At 33.4% G+C, this 23,588-nt stretch overlaps 1 protein-coding gene across 1 annotated transcript in view; it reads left to right on the top strand.

Moving 5' to 3' along the window:
* LOC118185843 (uncharacterized) overlaps nucleotides 1–23,588 on the top strand; it is a 150,072-nt gene that overhangs the window by 94,822 nt on the left and 31,662 nt on the right. Inside the window, exons 22-26 of the mRNA XM_085820875.1 lie at nucleotides 2,872–3,078; nucleotides 6,709–6,971; nucleotides 10,032–10,375; nucleotides 16,452–16,582; nucleotides 21,934–22,104. Of these exons, the coding sequence (XP_085677001.1) occupies nucleotides 2,872–3,078; nucleotides 6,709–6,971; nucleotides 10,032–10,375; nucleotides 16,452–16,582; nucleotides 21,934–22,104 (1,116 nt within the window). The remainder of the gene's footprint in view (nucleotides 1–2,871; nucleotides 3,079–6,708; nucleotides 6,972–10,031; nucleotides 10,376–16,451; nucleotides 16,583–21,933; nucleotides 22,105–23,588) is intronic.

Raw genomic sequence — 23,588 nt, 5'->3', positions numbered from 1 at the left:
CCCCTCAAAGAATTTCGGATTTAGTAGAATCAGTAAGTCATATTTCGGGTTTTTTTTTTCCCCCGTTTAAAACTTAATGGACCTCTTTCACATGTTACTGGACAATTAAATGTGAGTATTGTTTTGTAATTATCTAGATTTGTTTCCTATAAAAGTGTATGTAATTATTGTAGTTTCAAGAATCGTTAGATTCATTATAATTTAAAGTATGCATATTTCTGCGTTATTGATCCAGGATCGCCATTAAGAGTCTGGGTATTTTAATCACAGTAATTGGCAAAAAAAAAAAATGTCCAAAATATGTTAAAAGAGTATTGCCACGGTATAGACTCTCTTATTTTCCGAAAGGTTGTTGTCTGAATAACAAAGAAAGATCTCGATCTTCTGGACTATCCTCCTGCAGAGGTAGCAGTTGTACTGTCTAAAGCTACATCTCCAATGAACAGATATACAGTATGGTTCATTTTATGATCACATAAAATAGTCAGTCCACTATTATTGCAAATGGAGAAATCTTATTCAGAATTATTTAAGACATGTATTTATATGTCAAAAAGGCAACAAATCACTAAAAATATCTTCAGTTCTAAGAAGAGACAAAATAAAAACTAGCATGATTTAATTTTTAATACAAAAGCATGTATACCTTTTTAATCCTATATTTTCAGATCTAGAAACTCTAGAGAACAGTCACACATTGAATCAATTGTCAGGGATTGTTGTTAGTATCATTCAAGATTCAAAATTTATTTAAACTGCATTTGATGTTAAATTACACAATCCTAATAATTTATTATATTCCTTCAGGTTATATATTATAACCTTTCAGGACGCCAAATAAGAAACAAATAGATACAGAAAGTAGCGCAAATAAGCATAAGGAAGATACTTATTTGAAAATAAGCTTTACAAATAGTGAACGTACTGAGTTTTGAGTTAGCTGAAAGATTGTTAGTAAAGGCAGTTCAGTCGAACATACTATAGCGAACTTCAAAGAATCGGAAGTTTTGTCGATCTGAGACGAAAAATGGATTAACTCACATACACATGTAAAACCTGAAAGATGAATCATAAAACGAATCATATATCATCAATCTTATTATCATTGTCACATCTACCAAAGAAAAAAATAATAAAACTAATTTTTAAAAAAAAATCATATTATGATAAATTAACAATTATTATTACACGAAGTTATTAGACTTATAAATTTTCCTTTCCCGTTTCTCTATACGTTATTAATTTTACAGTTTACTTAGCATAAATATCATTGTTCTGATCCTTCTCTCGAATTGCACATTATTATAACTATGAATAAATTATCACATCCATAAGAGTGTAAAAACTCTAAAAATGAAGAATTAAAAAAATGACGGATTTAACTTTTATTTAACTTTTTAACAAAACAAAAAAAAAATAAAAATAAAAATAAAAATAAAAAAATGTGTCATTTTCTGCTAGCATGATACAGATTACAGGGAAACTTTATGCCCGGTTGCAAAGCAAAAATTCAGTAATCTTTATAAAGAATATCCTGTGTTTTTCAAAATATCTAAAGTAAGTAAAATCCTTATCTGAAAGACATAACTGAAAGAGCTTTTGTACTCAAACAAAGCAAACCGATAAGGACTAAAATTTTATTCTCTGAAATACATATCATCTATCCAAGTCCCGGGCCTACCAGCGGCCGAGCGGTAAAGTCGCTGAACACTGGTAGTTCGGTCCGAGTTTCGAATCCCGCGAACGGGATGGCTGCATGGGTGTTTTCGTGGTTTTCCCCGTGTGTGACGTGTATACGAGCCAGTCTCTCTTAGAAAGTCCTCCACGAAGGCATCCCTCCCTTTAGGCAGATAGCCCTCGAGGCTTTGCCGTAATTAAATTAAATAACCTACCTGTCCAAGTCCCGAGTTTGTATAATTTAATTCACTGCTTCCTTTTTCCCTGAACAGCAAAATTTACAAAATTTTCATCATAGCCTCAGCCTCGAATTGAGCTGTCTGAAGCTCAGTCAAAGACTTTGAATGGAATCAGATAACTTATTTATATTCTTTGTTTCAATAATCGCTAACACCATACGTTGTTCTAAGACATGCCTTTTTGTGCCCTCGTTCTCCTAGAATTTTTTTCAGACTTGTCCTGCTCTACGGCTATCTATAAAATAGAAAAAAGTGCGGGTGAAGATAAAAAACCAGTAACGTTAAAGGTATTTTCTTTAGGAGTATAAAGTAACAGTAAGTATATAGGAAATTTGACGGGACATTCGTTATATTTGTAACATTGTTTATATTTGGGCGTTCGTTATAGCGGTTTCGGCTGTATCTGCAGACTCTGAAATGGAATTGTCAGTTGTGTATGACATAAAGAAGGAGAAAAAACAAAGAAATGTATAATTTTGTTCCTTTATTCTTATCAGTAAAAGAGAGAAACATTTAAACTTGTGGAATTTTCCCTAGAAACACTGGAAAAGTTTTTAGACTATTTTGGACCTAATTCTACTTTTGATTTCCTCTCATAATGTATGAGGTATTAACTAGCAATGCTAAGAGGTATATAGTTACTTATACGTAGAGAGTTGCTTCCGTTAGGTTGGTTTAGTTTATTTGAATTTGGCAAAGCACTCGAGGGGTATCTGCCTAAAGGGAGGGATGCCTTCATGGAGGTCTTTCTAAGGAAAATAGCTCCTTTCCACTTTACATTAGAAGTCAAGTTCTCGTTTTCACCTTTTTTAGATGTCAGTAAATACCAAGTTAAAAAGTTGCTGGATTTAAGAGGTACAATCTGTAGTACGAATAAGTTTTAATTAAATCAATGCTTCTGCGTGCTCTTGGAATCCTAAGTATTTGCATTTTTTAAAGTATTATTTAATTGCAGGGATTCTTAAACTTCACTTACGATTTATGGACCAGCCAAAATTCAGACTCTGTAAGAAAGGAAATACGATTATATAACATAACCGTCCCCTGCAAATCATGGGCTTTAAAATTAGAAAGTGTATTCGAAAGTGATTCTAAACGGTACTTTGAAGTTCTATTTACAAGAGCAGTGATGTTCCCTAAAGAGAAAGAAATTTCAGATTATGTAAGTATAATAGTTTCCTACATATATATATCTTTTGTAAATGAGTAAGTAATTTATGAATCTGATCGTGAATGAATGGTTAAATAATGAAAGCATGAATTTTGCAAACATTTTATGTTAATGATCTAATAGACGAAGAATATAAGGTTTTCTATTACTTTCTCCGCATTTTTCGATTGCCATTTTCTCATTTTTGTTTAATTTTTCGACTTTAGTAGACATGCGCGATCAACTTTCTTAAGATAAAAATTAAGATGGTAATGCAATAAATAGTGCTTAAGTAGATTTAGGCTATTTGGAAAAAAAAAAATCTGATGTGTACACCACATGACTTCCTTCTATTGGAATATTAAATTATACGCATTTTTTCTTGCATTTCATTTAAACATGGATTGAATTAAATCTACTTCGCCGACAGCGCATAAACCACAATAGAATAAATGCATTCTTTAAAATTCACTCTAGTATTTGTTTACCATAGCGACACTCTGGCGCTAGATTGACTTAACAGTATTAATAATTATATAACAGTTAACTTATATAATAATTATATAACGGAAACTAAGTTAACTGTTATATAATCCAATAATTATATAACAGTTAACGTATATATTTCGTTCATATTATAACTCATGATGCACAAAATTTATATTTAGTTATATTATATTAGCATTTAAAGAATAGAATTATGTAATCGTGGCCACATGTTCTATTCAAATACTATCACAAAGCTAGAACGATGTATAAAAGAAATTAATCAAACAAAACAAAAAAGAAACAGTTTTTTTGAGACTGAGTATTTCTCATTTAATTAATTCAATTCTCACTTCGCGAGAACGCAAAAATACATAAAAACTCAAAATATCTATATTAAAATTACGAAGTAAATCTCAAACGCTTATTTCCTCGAAAAAATTCCAGAAAGAATTAAGCATGGTTTAATTGGCAATAATAAATGAATGCGTTATCTTTGTTGTTGCAAAGCTAAGTTTCTCTAGATTGGCAACAAATCCACTAGTCTCCTGTTTGAAATGTAAACATCAATGGCCGAAATTAAAAACAGGCTTAGCGGCAATTAAACAACTTTAAAATTGCTGATAATTCTAAAAATATTGCACACAGATTTACTAAAGGCATAAAATCTTTAACCGGAAGATAAAAACAACATTTTTAAAGCAAAAAATGTACAATTTACAAACATATAAGAGTAAAGAAACTGAGATCACTGAACCGGGTAACAGAGTGCATATACTCGTATATATATAAATATATTTATATACGTTTGGTGCGTCCGATCGCAACCAAAATACGAGGTGCACATCTACATGTTATAGCAGTCCTACAAAATTTCAACGTTTTGAGGCTACTCGTTTTTGAGTTATGCGAGATACGTACGTACGCACGAACGTACGTACATACGTTCGTACAGACGCCACGAAAAATTCTCTTCAGAATTAATTTTAAAGCAGTTTTATAATTTTTTTGAAGGAAGAGAGTGTTTTATTCTGTCCTTACGTACGAATATATATATTTAGGATAAGCACTTTCAAATAATAAAGATGTACTTTTCCTCACCCTTATTGTCTAAGATGAACGTCAAGGAACCTGGTGAATTGTGTAGCACCTTATCGCCGAGTTCAAACAACTAAAACGTAGACTCGAGAAGGTTTTAAATACCCTTATTTTACTCAAATAAGAATAATAGTCGGCCCCTTTCTCAGGCTTAGAACGAACCCTCTACTCGAGCTTTAATTCAGAATTAGTAATGAGAAACTAAACTCTAACTAACTAAAGGAAACTTAACCAAAGCTAAAGACAAGTATCTAACGTAGTTGGCCCTTAATTTAAACTAGCCGGCGAATATTAAAAGGCACGTAATAGTACGTTCGAGCGTTACAGCTTCAAGAGTGTCTTAGCCCGAAGGCAAACACGCGCTACTACGGATTCCTAGCACTCTCTAACGAGTTAAGTTGCACCTTCCTTAAATAGTACTTCTTTTAACACATTTGATTCAGCGCGATTCTAAAAACTCATTCTGGTAGGGATTTGTAAATGGAAATAAGAGTTGATAGGAAAGTTTCCAGATTAAAATAACTGTTATAAAATTAAAATATACCTTACAAAGATACTATTTCTTTATTTCTTAATTAAATAAGATACTTTTAAAAAAAGCATCTTATTTAATTAAGAAATAAAGAAATAATAATAAAGAAATAATTTAATAATAATAAAGAAATTTAATTTGCAAGGTTTTAGAGTAATAAAGTTTTAAATAATAAACACAATTCATAAGAAAAGAATATTCTTATGAATTGTGTTCATTATTAAAAAGTAATAAATACAGTTCATAAGGATATTCTTTTCTACTTTTTAATGTGAATCATTTAAACAAATATGTATCAAAATCATGAGAAGTCTAATTAGAAATATTCAATACTTTTATGAATTTCTACTAGTTGGACACATTAAAATCATAATATACATTTTCTTTTTTTACGATAACTATTTTATGCGGCTGGCAGCGCAAGTAGCTAGTTTCTAAAGAAATAATATAGGTAATATGCACGGCAACTTCTAGCACTTTAACGAAAATTCTACAGAAATGCTTTTTATCAATATTTTGAATATCTCATAATTGTGCTGTTGAATTTAACATTATGTGGCATAAATGCGAAGAACGTAATATTTAATAAATGATGATAATTACATAAAAAGTGAATAGTAAAAAGACGAAAAAAAATTTTCCCTAGCCATCTTACTAAGAAAACTGAATATTGACATGATAAATTGAGAAAAGATTTTAAAAAAATATTAAAATTTATGCTGACATGGAGCCACAACATCGAGATTTCCAAACATATGCTGCTATGCAGCTTTTAAAAATTTTGTGATTTTGTTGCTGAACTGTATGTAGGGTAAGTGTGAAGAAAACGATGCTTAAGAATACAGCTAAAAAGAAGGAAAAAAAGGTGCGTTAGCAGAAATGAGTGCGAGAGCAGACTGGTAGACTGCGAGCTCAGCGAAAGCATAAAAGTCCTTAACAAACTCTTTTGAGCGGCCGTTAAAATCTGCAATCTTTAAATTTTTATTTTTATTTATTTATTTATTTATTAGCCCAAACGGGCGCTGCTCTGAAGGGCTATTAGTCTCGAAACGGCATTTTGTGTTGAATCACTATAAAATGGCTATATCACTTTTCAAACGCACTGTATTATATTTAATGAAATTCAGTAATGAAGAATCTGCAGGAATATACGTATGTTTCTAGCACTGTGAAAAAATAACGATACCTAAAGCCATCAAATTCTGAATAGCGTAGTCCTCCACCCGAATATGGGCACCTGGAAGACCTAATCCTAAATTTTGAATTTGTTTTATTATCTATTTCATATTTTTTAAACTTTAAACTTTTTTTCATTAAGAAATTCAACGATTTCAAAGCGAGCAGTGGCGATACTCTGTACTCAATAAAATATTTTTATCTACAGCGTGCGAGACTGTGTGTCGGAAATTCTAAAGAAATGCTGTTAAATGCTCTTGAAACGTGCATGTATGTATGAATGGGAAAAAAATACCCCTTTCGGCGTAATATAAAATTTGAAAGCTTTTAGATTTATTTATTTATTTTAGATCGGTTGGTGGAATGATGATGTGATCGAGGATTACAATCTCAAAGAGCGTAAATTAAAGCTGTCGGCAGATATGGATATGCATGTAATAAGTGGCGAAGATTTAGTTGAAAGGTATTCGACATTAACGAAGAACGATGTGAGTAACCTCAACAACCGATTAATAACGGCAAACATTGCTTTATATTATCCTTTGCAAGATCAAGAAGAGTCGGTGACATTTGACGGTTATTTTATTTTGTCTGGAGCACCAAGAATATTCAGGTATGTGTTATTTCATTACACTTTACATTTTTATTTTAACATACAATAAGAATATTGATCTTCAGCCATCATTATATAAATTTAGCTATAAAATATAAACCGCTCCACATGTAATGTACTTATATTAAAAAAGCCGTCATTACTTGGCACGTATTAACGCAACCACATCGGCACAAATGGCGATTTTTTTAACTAAAAATTACACATTGTATTATGTTTTACACAAAGTAGCGCGGGAAACCTAAAACCTGCTTTTTCGGGTGAAATAGTATGCGTGTTCCCCGTCTCTATAATTACGGGTAAGTTGAAAAATAAGTTTCCCCTGTCGACTGTGGTCAGAGTTGTGTATAAAAGTCAAAAAATAGAATGAGACATTAAAGATATGACATACCTTTATTTTTCCACATAGGTACCAAGTACATTGAGACATTTGTCATATCGCTTGATAAGCTACAAAAAGCCCTCCAGGAAAAATCAGGGCTTTGCATATAGAAGAAGCGTTGAACGACTATGGGCGAAAGGCGACACAGCAGGAAAACGCGCAAGTCACCGATACACCATTGGGTAGAGGTCGCTGCAAATCAAGCAGATGGCGCTGTTGCAGTGCCTGCGCAAAGCGGAGACCAGCCTCTCATTTGAACCCCGGTAGGTATGGAGAGAAGGAGCGTTTTGAATTCGTGGTCAAAGGAGGAAGTGAGAGCGGTTATCCGCTATGAATGGGCACGTGGAGTATCAGGAACAGAAATTCATAACCGCCTCCTGAAAGTCTATGGGACAGGTGTGATGTCGAAGCAAATGGTGCGGAGATGGTGTCGCACATTCAGTGATGGACGTCAGCAAGTGGAGGACATAACGAGAGCTGGACGGACGCGCACGGCCACTACAGATGCAAATGTCAGGAAGGTGGATGACATGATTAGAGCGAACCGGCGTATCACCATCGATGAAGTAGCGGAAGAACTTGGAATCTCGCATAAGCGAGCTCAAAACATCATCCACGACATTCTTCGATACAGAAAAGTGTCAGCACGATGGGTGCCCCGACAATTGACCTCGACACACAAGGAACAACGCATGGGGGTCAGCCTGCAACATCTCGTGCGTTACCATGAAGATGGCAATGACTTTCTGTTTCGGACTGTGACGGGGGATGAAACGTGGGTCCACCATTTCACGCCAGAATCGAAGGCCGCATCTATGGAGTGGAAACATCCGTCATCCCTGTCCGAAAGAAGTTCAAGACAACTCCCTCTGCAGGTAAAGTGCTCCTCACAGTTTTGTTGCTGGACTTTTTGGGGGCTGGAACCATCAATGCTACGCGCTACTGTGACACCCTGTCGAAATTGAAAGAGGCGATTCGGAAAAAGCGGCCTGGCCTTCTCACATCTGGCATTCTGCTGTTGGCTGTTGGATGACAATGCCAGACGACATTCGGCGACGGCAACGCAAAACCATATTGCAACTCTTGGTTGGGAGCGCCTACACCATCCGCCATACAGTCCTAATCTCGCACCAAGCGACTTCCATCTGTTTCCGGCTTTGAAGAAAAATCTCGGGGGAAGGCGCTTTGGAAGCAATACTGAAGTGAAGCAAGCCGTTCAACGCTTCTTCCATATGCAAAGCCCTGATTTTTTCCTGGAGGGCTTTTTCAAGCTTATCAAGGGATATGACAAATGTCTCAATGTACTTGGTACCTATGTGGAAAAATAAAGGTATGTCATATCTTTAATGTCTCATTCTATTTTTTGACTTTCATACACAACTCTGACCACAGTCGACAAGGGAAACTTATTTTTCAACTTACCTAGGTATCTACCTGTACTTACAGGGATTCGAAACACAAAACCGATATAATGTTTCATTTATAAATTAATGTTGTTCTAATAATGAAAATAAATAGTAGTAAATATTGCAGTTTCTCACTAAGTTACATTACATTCAGCAATTTACAAATTTGACTTCCACAAAATTCAAGTTGCGTAACGATATACGGAATGCGTTACTTACATAACTCAGGGCATTAATATAACTTTGAAATTAATATAGTACCTCGGTATGTCATTAATGCGTCCCATACCCCTGAACGTAAACTATTCCTATATTCTTATCGGAACAGCTAGTTTTGATTTACGTTAAATTGAAAATTTACATAAATTGAAAATGATTAACAGATTCTTATAAAAAATTCCTGTTGATATTGTTGCGTTTCTGTACGGGTTGTTACATTTTTCTTATGTACGGGTTCGTGGATTTGAAGTGAATAACGAGAACAGCACTTGATGAAGTATTAAAACGCAATTTATCAGACAGTATTACTCAGGAGAACTCCAAAAGCGCGTTTACACAGTCGTCGAAAAACTACGACAAATACGCTGAAACAATCAGCAACACAAACTTCCGGCTATCAAGCTATAACGATGAAGGCAGCTTCACGGCAGAGCACTAGAGTACAGCTCCCGACTCTGTTCGGTCGTTCTCGGGATTCAACGTACTCTCGAGACTGTCCACATTACAACTCGCGATGTATTCGACGTTAAGCACTAGAGTACAGCTCCCGACTCGCTTCGGTCGTTCTCGCAGCTCAACACACGATACATATATTAAAGCTTACGATACATTAAACAAATCTTTGAAGTCGCAAAATTAGCATAAGAAAATGATGGATGTCGCAAAAATTTCGCAAATATTAAAATTTTAGCAGCACAAGTTTGTCAAAAGTCGTAAATTTGCGAAACATCGCACGATCTGGCAACACTGCTGTGAACTGCAAACAGTTCTTATTTTGTTAGAGCAAGATATTTTTCACAAAATAAAGCAAGGGTACATAAAAATGTAGTTAATAGTTAAATGTAGGCTAAATTATTACACTTTCGTATATTAATAATCTGGTCTATATTTAAAGCAGAGATATAAGAAAATCGTTTCACAAAAATTTATCTTGTTGCTAAGTAAAAATAAAAATGAATGTACTATTTGATATGCATAATTTTACAGACATTTCTATCTGCGATGCTACTAATTATTAATAATAGTTACTAATAATAGAATAACATTTTCTAGGTTCCAGAAAAACTTTGTTATGGGAAGCAGCTACAATGATTTAACACTGACATCCCATTCTGTCTTTAGAGAAGAATCCAGTGAGGCGACATTGAGCCATTCCTCCTTCTTTACAAACACGGTAACTCAGAAAAAGGCCTACAATATTATTGACTACAAGAGATCCTATACCGCAGAAAAATGCATTGAAAGAGAATTTAAGCACAATATTAAATCTGAAGTATTTGATTTATCCACGAATGCTTCTTACAAGTGCAATTCAAATGCAGAAAATGCGCATACATTACTTTTAAATATTACAACACTGTCTTCCTACTGGAACCTCTTAAATACAAGATTAGAACGTAAGTATTGTTACATATTATGTAAACTATCTTAAATATTTTATAAAGAGTATGAATAGATATATAATAATGTAATTAATAAAAAGCGATGGAAATGATTAAACTTATTATGTACTTGCTTTTAAGTTAATCTAATGGCAAAGTTATATTTATGTATTTAGTCAATAAATATTAAAATTTATCAAATATGAAGGTTTTAACCGCTAAAGGCGAACCTTCCGACTAAATTTTGTTCGAACGTTTTAAGATAAACTGGCTCGTGTCTGCGTTATACATGGAGGAAGCCCCCCCCCGACATGCCCATGCATTCGGACCCGGGCTCTTCGATACAGCAGTACTTAATGCTCGTTGTATGAAACAACTATTGCAATTCTATCACTCAAGTGTGACTTTGTTAAAAATTGTGTACAAGTCTCAGCATTAGCTTTTTTCCGCAATCAGAAGAAGTCTGATGTCATTCGACTCCCATTTCATTTGCAACAACCCAATATTTCACTGCCTTATCGAAATTTGTTTCTCAATGTTACCCCAATTTACCATCTACACTTCGAAATAAAGTTTCAAATTGTTGACATTTTGCTTGGATTGATGACTGTTTACCAGTTACTCATACATGTTTACATATACGATACCAAATAATTTAAAATTAGTTTAAATTGTATGAATTATTGATTTTTTATGTATATTTTCTGCCATCTGTTTCGGTTATCTCAGTATTCAGTGTAAAATCCACATGAATATGACAATTCTTTTACTTTATATTTTATTACTTTTGTTATATTGCACATATAAGTTCCTATACTAATTAGACCACTCTAAAACTTTGTAATTGTAAATTTCTGCCTTTCTTAGTTTGCTTTTGAAATAAGAATTTTAACTGGTTCCATTTTTCACCAGAAACTCTATGAAAGTTTTAAATCGGCAATGTTGAGTCGCTTTACTTTTATTAGGATATTCATCTGCAACTCTAGAACACTTTAGTAAGAAATTAAAGGAATGTATACATGTAAAGATCGTGACTTGTAAAGATCATGACTTGTGAAGATCGTGACTTAAAGAGAACGTGAAATATAAATAATAGGACAAGAACTTGCATTTTACGGTGTGGCAACAAGAAGAGGATTCGAAAGATTTTTATATATATTTTTGTTTAGAGAGTTGAATGTTTTTAATTTTTGAATAGTTGTAAGAGTTTTAACTGCAGTAATTAAGAGTTTAAAATTTTGATAGTTTAGAACTGCAGTATTTATTTTTTTTGGTTCTGTTTTAAAATTTAAATAAAGGTATTTTGTTTATTCTGAAAAATTAGCTTTATTCTTCCTACAAGATTCAATATTCATTATATTGAAATAAGGAAAGGATTTTTACTGGCGCAGTCGACAGGATCGGAGTTTCCCCGCATATAATTACGAACCAAAATAACTCAGGTGAGAGCTCAATTTACCTTGGAAACGTAAAATAGTTAATTAAGATTATGAAAAGTTAATTATTGTTTCCGTAATGGAATCTTAGTTTATTTACTTGTCAAAGTAATGAATACGCCAGTGTTCAAATGTAATTTTCAAAGTAATGAATACGCCAGTGTTCAAATGTAATTTTCAAAGTAATGAATACGCCAGTGTTCAAATGTAATTTTCAAAGTAATGAATACGCCAGTGTTCAAATGTAATTTTCAAAGTAATGAATACGCCAGTGTTCAAATGTAATTTTCAAAGTAATGAATACGCCAGTGTTCAAATGTAATTTTCAAAGTAATGAATACGCCAGTGTTCAAATGTAATTTCGTTTGACTCGCCAGAGTAGGTGAACAACACATTAAGTATTGATTCTACTGATTGATTTTCGTGTCGAATAAAATTAAATTCATTGTGAATTATATTTAAATAGAAAAAGAAAAGAAAAAAAATAGCTTTTCATAAAACTAAGAGTCTATTGGCTGAATAAAATCGAGACATGGCTTTTATGGGACGTGGGAAAAAAGAGGATTTGCTGGCTTTAGCTGCTGAATTAGAAATTCAAGTAGATCCAAGTATGAAAATCGTGGCGATAAAAAATGAAATAATTCAAAGTGATACATATGATGAAGCATTTGCTAAAGAAGTGTTTTTAACGATTATTGAAGAGAGGAAAAGAAAAGAAGAGGAACAGCGAAGAAAGGAGAAAGAAGAGATTGAGGAACACCGAAGAAAGGAAAAAGAAGAGATTGAGGAAAGACGAAGGAAAGAAGAATTAGAAGCACAGCAGAAAAGAGAGCAAATGGAATTTGAATTGAGGAAACTCGAAATTGAATCTCGTGTTCGACTAACACAAACTCCACCAACAAATGAAAATGGACATCATAATTTTGATTTAATTAAGCTTATTCCCAAATTCAATTTAAGACACGATGATATTGTGATTTATTTATCCTTATTTGAAAGACAAGCTAAAAGGACAAAGATTGATCCTAAAGATTGGGTTTCATGTTTATTGACTTTAATGCCATCTGAAATCATTCAATTAATTGGTAGGGAATCTGAAGAAAATTTTGAAGATTATGAGTACATTAAGGCCATTTTATTGAAGAGATTTAAATTAAATCCTGAAAGCTTTAGAAAAAAATTTGTGATGCACCAAAAGAGCGCTGAAAAATCATGGAGAGATTTTTGCTACGAAATTACAAGTTATTTTGAAGAATGGATCAATGGTCTTGAAATCACAAATTTTGCCGCGTTAAAAGACTTGATTATTACTGACCAAATTAAGAAAAGAGTAACCTATGAAGTAAGAGACCATCTTCTTGACGACTGGGCGAAATTCGTTTCTCCAACCAAATTAGCTGATAAACTTGACGAATATGACAGTGTTCGTAATATCTCAAAACAGAATGGTGGTAATCCATCAGCAGACAGAACTAATAAAAAATGGCAACCTCGTTCTCCACTTCCAGAAAGAGCTTTCAGAAATAAATCGCTGTACGCTGAAAACACGCCAAGAGTGTACCCATCCCGTAAAAGTGACGAACCACAAAAGACTAATTTCAAATTAACTTGCTATAATTGTGGAAAAGAAGGTCATACATCTAAGTTATGTACCAAAAATCGGATACCAAGAAGTGCTTCTGCAACAGCACAAAACAACTTAATACAAACACAAGCACCCCTAGCAGAAAAAGAAAAACCAGAAGTGCTAACTGCCAAGATCTCTATTCCTGTCTCAAAATCAGTGGACGTATCTAGAAACATAGATGAATTAAAACTGGTCAAAGTTAAATGTGGAGATATTATTCTAAATGGAATCGTAGACACGGGAGCACAAATTTCAGTAGTCCGTGAGAAATTGGTTGACAACATACCTTGCGAAGGAGAAAGTAAAATAGAGATATCTTCTGCTTTTGGTGAAAACGAAATTACTCCACTAAAGATTTTCCAGATGAAAATTGACGATGATTTTCACGGTAGAGTGTCCATTACGTGTGCTGTTTCAAAAAAGCTAGTTACCGACTTGCTATTGAGTTCTTCAGCTTATGAAACACTCTGTGGAAATATCGAACTGTGGAACTGTGATCGTCATTGGGATGCATCCCCCTTAGAGTACAAAGAGACAGATGATAAACCCTCACCAGTTGAAGACATTACTACAAATTTGGCTGTTGTTAATCAGATTTCCCAAGAAAACATAGAGTCTCTGAAAACAACGAACAAGGTAAGACTAGAATTCAAGACACATCAAGAACAAGACGAAACTCTGAAAAAATGCTTTGAATGGGCAAATAAAAATCAAAATTCATATACTTTCGATGATGGCATATTACTTCATTCCGAATATATCTGTGGTGAAAACATTAAGCAAGTTGTATTACCTTTAGAAAAAAGAAGGGAAGTCCTAAGAATGGCACATGAAATCCCTCTTGCCGGCCACCTCGGTGAGAAAAAGACAATTCAACGAATCAAGTACTCATTCTTTTGGCCTACTATTAAGCAAGATGTTAAAAAATTCTGTGGAAGTTGTAAAGAACCGCCCTTTACAGAAATGGAGAAAACAGAAATGATAGAAGATAAAATTGTTGAACAGGAAGCACAGAAGGAAGAAATTATAACAGGAGAAACTAAGAGGGTAGAAACAGAAGATGAACTCAAAGAGGAAAAGTTAATTGACAGCAAAATAACAGATGTAGAAATTATTCCACCTGAAAGTAAAAACGAATTTATGGGTGAGACTGAAATCCCAGTTGAAAAGAAACTGTCAATGAAAGTGAAACTCAAGTGAAGCCAATAACCAAAACAGAAAATACAGATGATGCTGAAACTGCAGCTGAAAAAGAAATAATTGCAGATGACAATGAAACTCAAGTAAATCTTGATTATGAGAACATAGAAGAGAAAGAATATATTGCTGAAATTGGAAACGAGAAGGAAAAAGTAGATGATAAAAAGAATGACTTAATAATCCATAAGGAAAGTATGAAAGCTGACTTAGTAACTGAAAATGAAAATGTAAATCACACAGAAGCTGCAGATCTTGAAACTGAAAATAAACTTGCAGATAACAGTGAACTATTACAATTTACTGAAAAAGAAATTCTGGATTATAACAGAAACAAAAAGTACAATAAGGACAGCATAGATACTGTTGAACTGAGAGATGAAAAAGAAAATGTGGATTATACAACAAAAGTTGAAACTGAAAAGGAAAATGTCATCCACAATGATACTGAAAACCACAGAAACCTTTCAAGTTCAAGGGTGAAAACATGGAAGATTGAACAGAAAGTTATTCGGATGAAAGCGAAGAACTGGAAGACGAGAAAGAAAGGGAAGGAATTGCTGAATTAATAGAAGAGCCCGAGTCCGAGGTAGACGATCTACATCATGTTGATGAAGAATTATTAGAAAAAGCAGAAGAAAAAATTGCTGAGTTTTTTTTAGTTTATAGGACTTTCACCAAACACAGAAATCCCATATTTGAAGAAATTGATAAAGCTGAAACAATTGATGAATGGTATGAGCTATTTGACAAAGCCATTGGAAAGATAGAAGAGCAGAAAGATGACAAGGAACAACAGCTACTAGGATTGCCTACCATAGGTGAGAATGATAATGAAGATAAGCCATTTACAAAAGAAATGCCCATAGCATTTTTCAGCAATAAACTAACGCCCTGTCAACAACGATGGCCAACCTTCGAACGAGAAGCAGTTTGTGTCATCGAAGCCTTCAAAAAATTTGACACATGGATTTTCGGTGCCAAAGTGCAGATTGTGCCTGATCACAATCGCCTCACCTACTTGACCCAAAGCGCCCCTCATGAAGCTAAACTGTCTCGTTGGGCCTTAGCGTTACAACGGTATAACATGACTGTGACATACCGCAAAGGAAGTTCACATGGGAATGCTGATGCTTTGTCAAGGTTAGCTGTTAACTCTTTCTCTCTCAATGAACTCTGAGCAACATTGTCTCTACGGTGACGAATGTGCTACTTGTGGGGAGACTTGTAAAGATCGTGACTTGTAAAGATCATGACTTGTGAAGATCGTGACTTAAAGAGAACGTGAAATATAAATAATAGGACAAGAACTTGCATTTTACGGTGTGGCAACAAGAAGAGGATTCGAAAGATTTTTATATATATTTTTGTTTAGAGAGTTGAATGTTTTTAATTTTTGAATAGTTGTAAGAGTTTTAACTGCAGTAATTAAAAGTTTAAAATTTTGATAGTTTAGAACTGCAGTATTTATTTTTTTTTGGTTCTGTTTTAAAATTTAAATAAAGGTATTTTGTTTATTCTGAAAAATTAGCTTTATTCTTCCTACAAGATTCAATATTCATTATATTGAAATAAGGAAAGGATTTTTACTATACATAAGAACTGAAGTGAAGTTGTCGTAATTTAATATATTTGTTATGTATCATTGAGAATATTGCTGCTTATTTTATACCCATTTGTTTGACAGTTCTGTCATACGGTGCTCTTTACTTTTATTTCATATGTTTAAAATAAAGTTCTGCTACGACTAAATCTATTTCGATAACAAATATGACTAAATTACCCTAATTTGAAATCAACTGTCATATTTAAAATATTCATCTCTTAACAGAAATAGTCGAAGATGTCAACTCAGAATATAGTTATGAAGAGATGAATTTTAGGCATCCCTTGGCAACAATAAATGTTACAGCGGAATGGCTGAAAGGTGACCACAAAAAGAAAGTTATTTTCACCTGTTTGGTAAGAACCTTTTAAGGATAATATTCTAAATTCTAAAGGTTTCGTGTAACTGATTGAATACTTTGAATACTTTATTATTCTTTAGTAATTACTGTTAGTTTACTTAAAATAATTGTATGGATAAAAAATGTATAAATGTATATATATATTCTCTGTATATATATATAATTAAACTTAGGAGATAATATAATCAATTAATCAATATTGTTTAGGAAATAAATTATTATATATATATGTGGGAAATGTTATGTTATGATATTCCCTAATCCCCTACTGTGTGACGTATGCATTGCGTCAGCATGTGTTTCCCGCCTTCGGGAGAAGACGAGGATTAGCTGGCGAGCGGAGGAGACGTCGCTCGATCGCTCGTATACCATTTTCATTAACTGTAATCCTAACGTAATCTATATTTGTAAATAGTAATAAATGTGTGTTATCAACTATGGTCGTTGCCTTTCCCCACATTTTGGGGGCTCGGCCGTGCCTTTTGTGCAATGCGTAATCGAACCCTAGACACCAGCAATTACTAAAGACGTTCAAAAAGCTAACAAAGGCAAGACGGGCCTTTATGACGATTTAATATTCTTCTTCAAGCCAGATGACGTATGTGAATGAAGACGTGCCTTTATGACGATTTCATATTCTTCAAGCTGGACGACATATGTGAATGATGTTACATGCGAATGCAGGAAATGTTATGTCATGATATTCCCTAATTCCCTACTGTGTGACGTATGCATTGCGTCAGCATGTGTTTCCCGCCTTCGGGAGAAGACGAGGATTAGCTGGCGAGCGGAGCAGACGTCGCTCGATCGCTCGTATACCATTTTCATTAACTGTAATCCTAATGTAATCTATATTTGTAAATATTAATAAATGTGTGTTATCAACTATGGTCGTTGTCTTTCCCCACACACACACATATATATATATACTCTCTTATGCAAACAAAAGCACCCTTAAAAAAATCCGATCATCTCAAAATTTTGAATGCAAATTCCTTCATACTAAGGATGTAAATGATTAAATTTTCAAGGCCAATAAGTGCTACCTTATATCAAGTGTAGTTGGCAGTGTAGTTAGTAGTTGGGAAGTAGAAGCACTTGATTATATCAAGTGCTTCTACTGCCCAACTAGCTTCGTATAAAACAGGTAACAGTTACAAACGGTTTACCTTTTTTCGTTTTTGATACTGCAGTTCCCTGAAGACACAACCAATAATGCCGTTTGGAAGATGTCCGAGACTTTTACAGACAATTGGAGGACTCACATAGTAGAGATGCGAGAAGCGGGCTGATCATAATGAACAACAGGTCGCCACCTGCACAGTACGGATATGGCTATGCAAATATGCTGGAATTAATGATTAGTGAAAGGTATTCATCAGCGGAATCAATGTTTTGGAAGGCTTTCGCACGAATGCGAGACGAGCACGAAAGATTTTGAGACAGGCCCTAACTGTTCCAATAACATATCCAATGTGCTACAGCCTCTTCCAAACCAAAAAACGCGGGGCACTTTACCCCATCTCATGTCTCTTGGATGAAGCGGGGTTGCTCTTACAAGGGCCTTAAGACGTTTGTTCTCAACCCTTCGACATCGACAGATTGTCTGGAATGGTGCTGTAGCCGATCATTATGGCTGCCAGCCGATTGGCATTCCATAGTGTTTAGCGATGAATACCACTTCAGTCTTGTATCAGATGACCAGTGGATCCGTGTTTAGAGTTGACATGGTCAGCAGTCCTTTTAGCCTTTTTTACAGAGACATACAGCCATTACCCGTGATTTGATGGTATGGATTGCTATCTCTTACGAGAGCAGGTTCACCCTAGTCATCCTGCTTATAATTTAGCAGCTCAACAATATGTTGATGACATTCTGAGGCCGTTTGCGTTACCCTTTGTGACGCATCATCCTTGAGCTATTTTCGAACAAGATAATAGTAGACCCCCTACAGTCCCATATCTGGATTGTATCCGAGTTGTTTATACTCTTCGTCGGTTGGCCAGAAAGGTCGCCAATTATTTCGCCAGTTGACACGTATGAGCTATGATAGGAAACTGGATTCGGGCGAGCTAAAATATGGCAGATCTGGAATAACAATTGAGAAATGTTTAGCAGAATGTATTACAGGATCTTTAACAATTCCTTACTTCAACATTAAAAAACATGCATCTCCGCAAGTGGGGGGGTCACCAGTTGCTGATTTGAATATTCATTGTGCAGTTACTATCCACTGATGGGTCCTTGGGCTTTCAAAAAACAGTCACTTTGTTAATGCTTTTTTTAATTATTTTAATTAATTTTTTAAGAATGTTATATAATACTCATGGGATGCAAGACTCGCACAACTCGAAAAATACGAGTTTTGAGCTATGACCGTTTAAAAGTGTAAAATTGTCTTTTTTTCGCAGCAGCAGACACATATTTTAATTCCGTACCGCGCTAACAGATGGCATTAGCGTCTCTGTTGCATTCTTTGGTTTTTGACTTACATTAGCCGCAATACTGACATTTCTCAGTTTGTTCCAGACTTTACTAATGTAAAGGATTTCACAAATCAGACATGTCAAAATTTTACTATAAATACTAACAATGAAACTGTACATTTAAACGACTTTTTGTACTGAAAGTAGAAAGCCAATCACTGGATTACTTCTATAAGACTTTTCTTACAGGAACAAAGATTAAAACTATTGATGCGAAAGCCCTCCAGATGCAAGAAAACTATGCATTGAAGAAAATGTTTGACGATATATAGATTTTAATCGCCAGTGGATCCGTGACTGGTATTCAGCATTTTACCGCAGTCTAAAATTTGAATCATAAAAAGTAGTTTCTATTTTTAAATATGTGTAAATATAGGGAAATTGTTCACTTTCTTCCCTTTGAAACATTAAGGAAGGCACTTATCACAGTTTATTAACATTATTAATAAAACTTAATTACTTGCCGTAATTTTGTTATTATAAGCTTTGATTTTCCAGTATAGTTCAACATGTTGTTAAAGAAAGGAAAACAATAACACAAAATTTACTATTAAATAATGTTAATTTTTTGACATTTCATAATTATTATTAGTAACAGAATTTCTGTGACGCCTTTTAGTAATGCTTACTTCTTAGTCTATCAATTAAACCTGTGATTTCTGTATTCGCAAACTAAGGAAAGCTTTAAACATGTTATAGGGTTAAAGTTAAATTGAGTGTCCTTAGGAACTAGAAACCTGAGAAATGTGTAGCGACTATTCACTGGTCTTCGAAAAACTATAAGACCAAAGTTCAAAGAAAGGTTAAAATACTCTTTTATTTAACTCAGAGAATATTTTATAGTTGGCCTTACAGGAAGCCTTCATTTCGGCTTGAACTTAAGGTAGAAAATAAGAAACTAAACTAATTCTAACTAAAACTTAGCCGAAGCTGTATAAAAGTAACTAACCGAGTTGGTCTTTATTTCAAACGGCACCGGTGAATATTAACAGGCACATTATAATATGTAACCGAACGTAGTATGATTGGTTTAAAGCAACGACATGGCTAGAAGGCAGAGCACGTTGTACTGAGAACTTGTGCTCTTCTATGGAAGTGACTGAAACTTCCCATTAAATACTGGTTCTTCCTCATTTACATAAAACACAATACTGAAAACTCATTCTAGCAAGCAATTTTAAGTGGGAAACAAGAGAATAAAGGAAAGAGTTTCAAAATTAAAAATAACTATCAGGAAATTAAAGTAATCCCTACAATGTTTATCTCAAAATTTTATTTTTCGAGATTGGCCAGTATTGCAGCCCATGCACAATATATATTAGTCAAAGCGTGCAATTAACTACAGATGTTGATGCTTTTTATTTCTTTAAATACTATTATGGACTGAAAAAACAAAAAGAAAAGTAATAAATTAATCATATTTTATCAGATCAAGAGTTTAGTCTTTAACAACTATCAAAAATTCTTCGAGAACGTTAAATCCATTGCAGTTCATTTCATTAATACCCATTGAAAGTAATTCTTATTCCCTTCAATTCAAAATTATAGTATAATATGAGGATTACATGTTTTTGTGCTATTAAGAGTTTATGTAAAAGAATATGTTAAACCCACAGAGGTTGAAAGAAGATGCAAGTCTCAGCTATTATCCTGCTATCTTTCTTTTAGCGTGTCTCTTCCAGTGCCTCGTCACAAAAAGCTAGTTCCTCAATGATCGTGATATCTCCTTTTAGTCTTCCCTACCTACCCAGATGACAATAAAAATCATGTTACTTCAAATTTTTCTTCGCATCTGCAAGTATTCAGAAAGAGAACAATGTTAATTCAGGTTTTTGTTTTTTCTCTGTTTCTTTGCTTCACGCTATTGGGGGGGGACATTTAGAACGAGAACAAGTATTTTTAGGAAGAGGTTGGATAAAATGATAACACATGCTTTACCCTATGTTATTATTCCATATTTTTTTCCTCATTTTGTAAAGTGCTTTTCTTTGAACTCTTGCTTCCCCTCCAAATGTTTATCCACCAACTAAAACCGGAAACCACGGAAAAAATAAAAGATAAACTTTCTTCATTTATTTCAGCTCCGAAAATTAGATGAAGTAAGATATAAAAGATTCCAAAACAAGTTATTAAATTACACATAATTTACCGTTGAATTGCACCTGTTTAACCACTTTTGTTTAGACGAATTTTCGCCTTCGAACCTAACAGAAGTCTAATTCTTCAGAACCCAGACGTAACGTAAATCTTAACCGAAAAGTTTATAAAACGCTTTGTCTTGTAGTACAACTCAAATTTAACAAGTACTAACCACCGCTACTTACAGAATCTCAGAAATTCACATGTTTAAATGCGTGCAACACAGGAGTTACTTTCAACGTCAATTAACTCGGCTACAATTAGCCTAGAGCTTAAAGTCGTCTGCAAACAAAATACGAAGATACTCACCAAAAACGTAGATCAGCTATACGTTGGCAGATATTTCCCAGTACATATTCACTGCTTATTTCGCTCTCGGATTCCAAAATTCGCAGTGCACAGTTACTCGTTATTTTAAACTCAAATTAATTTGCATTCTGGGATGATCTACTGAAGAAAAGGAAATACAGAAAAGAATTACTAACATGAAAATAAAATTCTAGCTAAAATAAGCTCTCAGACTGAGAGAAAATATCGTTCCCCCCCCCCCAAAAAAAAAGAAACAATTAGTTTTGGAATGGAAAGGAATAATGTAGTGTTCAAGTTTAAAACAAAAGTGTTTTAAAAGAAAAATTAATTAAACATTTTTGTTATACATGGGCATGTATTGAGTATGGTGAGATGAATCTCAAATATTGGTTAATTATATTTTTATTTTCAGAGTAATGACTGCGCAAATGCTGAATTGTTCTTCGAAACCTTACATACTGGGAAGAAAACTCTTGCTCTTGATATAAACAAAGGCAACGACAAGAGGCATTACTCGTACGAGCGAAGAGTTTCTGCCGACTCCAAAAATCTAAATCTTAATATAAAATATTCGGATAGCAAGGTAATTTTTTTTTTATTTTGAAATCTTTTAATTGAAAACGTAAATGAAGCATTTTGTTTAGTCCTTTATAAATAAAAATTCTTAAACAAATTTATATTTTAAAGTATAAAATTCGAATAATTTTTCAGTTTTAATTTAATTTAATTTCCTAGTTTTCTTCTTTAAATTTCTCCGTAATTAGTTAAAATAAAATAATGTTTAAATTTCCAATATATGTCTCAAGAAAGGAAGGGGGAATTTTTATTTAATTTCATTAGCGTTTAAAAAAATTGACATCTGAAATAATTTTGAAATCTATCTAAGCAATAAAAGCAAATACAAATGTCACACGAAAATAGTAATGTGATTTTGTTCCGACTTTAAATTAACAGAAATAATTCATCTTAGCATTAATACGGTTTCTTTTCTAGAGACGAATATTAATAAGAGGGAAGGAAATTCATTAGAGGAGATATTAGGTTTCAGTTACAAAAACAGTTGACTTGATGCTGAAAGAATACAAAGGCAACACACTTAAGCTTAATAAAATGCTGTTAGAGAAAGTTCGAAATGAGCTCCAAATTATACAGTTTAGTATAATTATTATAAAATTTATTATAATGTTTAAATGTAACTGAAGTTTCGACAGAATCTAAGTAATAATTAAAACAATTTTAGTAACATTTAAAAAATGTGCTGCAATTTTGACTCTGAACAAAACAGAAAAGTAGTTGTAAATCCGCACGACCTTTGGTACCTTTTATCCATCTTTCATTTTATTACAGTTATGTTATTTATCAACCTTAACAAAGCGAAACGTTTAAAAGCATAACGTATTTCTCAATAATATTTTCATACTTTTCGATGAGAGTAAATTTATTAATGTTTGCACCATTCGTATAACCGTAAAATACATTTCTAAAGCCACATATTACGTAAATCGGCTATAAAATTCTTGGTTGGATGATCATCTAACACAAAATTAAGACCCAATAAATAGTAACAAAATTCTGTAGTGTGTTCCCACTGATTATTACGTGCATTAATGGTTCTGTAACTGCATAAAGACTGTACAATTTCGTAGTAACCAAAAACAAAACAAAAAAAAAAAAAAAAAAAAACGCAAGAGAGAGAAAGAAATTAGTACGCCGTTAGGTAAATTACTGCTCAAACCTAAGCTAATAAATCTAAATAAAAAAATCTGTAATAAATATATTGAAGTATAAAAAAGGTATTCATAATAGACACATAAGCCAATGTAAAACGTAAAATAATGTCAGATAAAAGGCAAAACTTCAGATTGTAGTTTAATATTTCGATAGTCTACCATTAAAATTTCCATAAAATGAACAATACAAACAAACATATATATATGTGTATGTGTGTGTGTAAAAATCAAAATATTATAAAGTAACTGTAATTTGATCTTAATGGAAAGATTTCAGTTTGACATTTAAAATGATTTTAAGTTAAGCTGTAACACAGCCCTATTAGCTTAAGAATTA

The sequence above is a fragment of the Stegodyphus dumicola genome, chromosome 7 (genome assembly GCF_044657685.1).
Source record: "Stegodyphus dumicola isolate Sdum_Otavi_A_Nest chromosome 7, ASM4465768v1".
Taxonomy (NCBI): Eukaryota; Metazoa; Arthropoda; class Arachnida; order Araneae; family Eresidae; genus Stegodyphus; species Stegodyphus dumicola.
The sequence above is the reverse complement of the archived record's forward strand: the minus strand, read 5'-3'. Positions and strand labels throughout refer to the sequence as shown.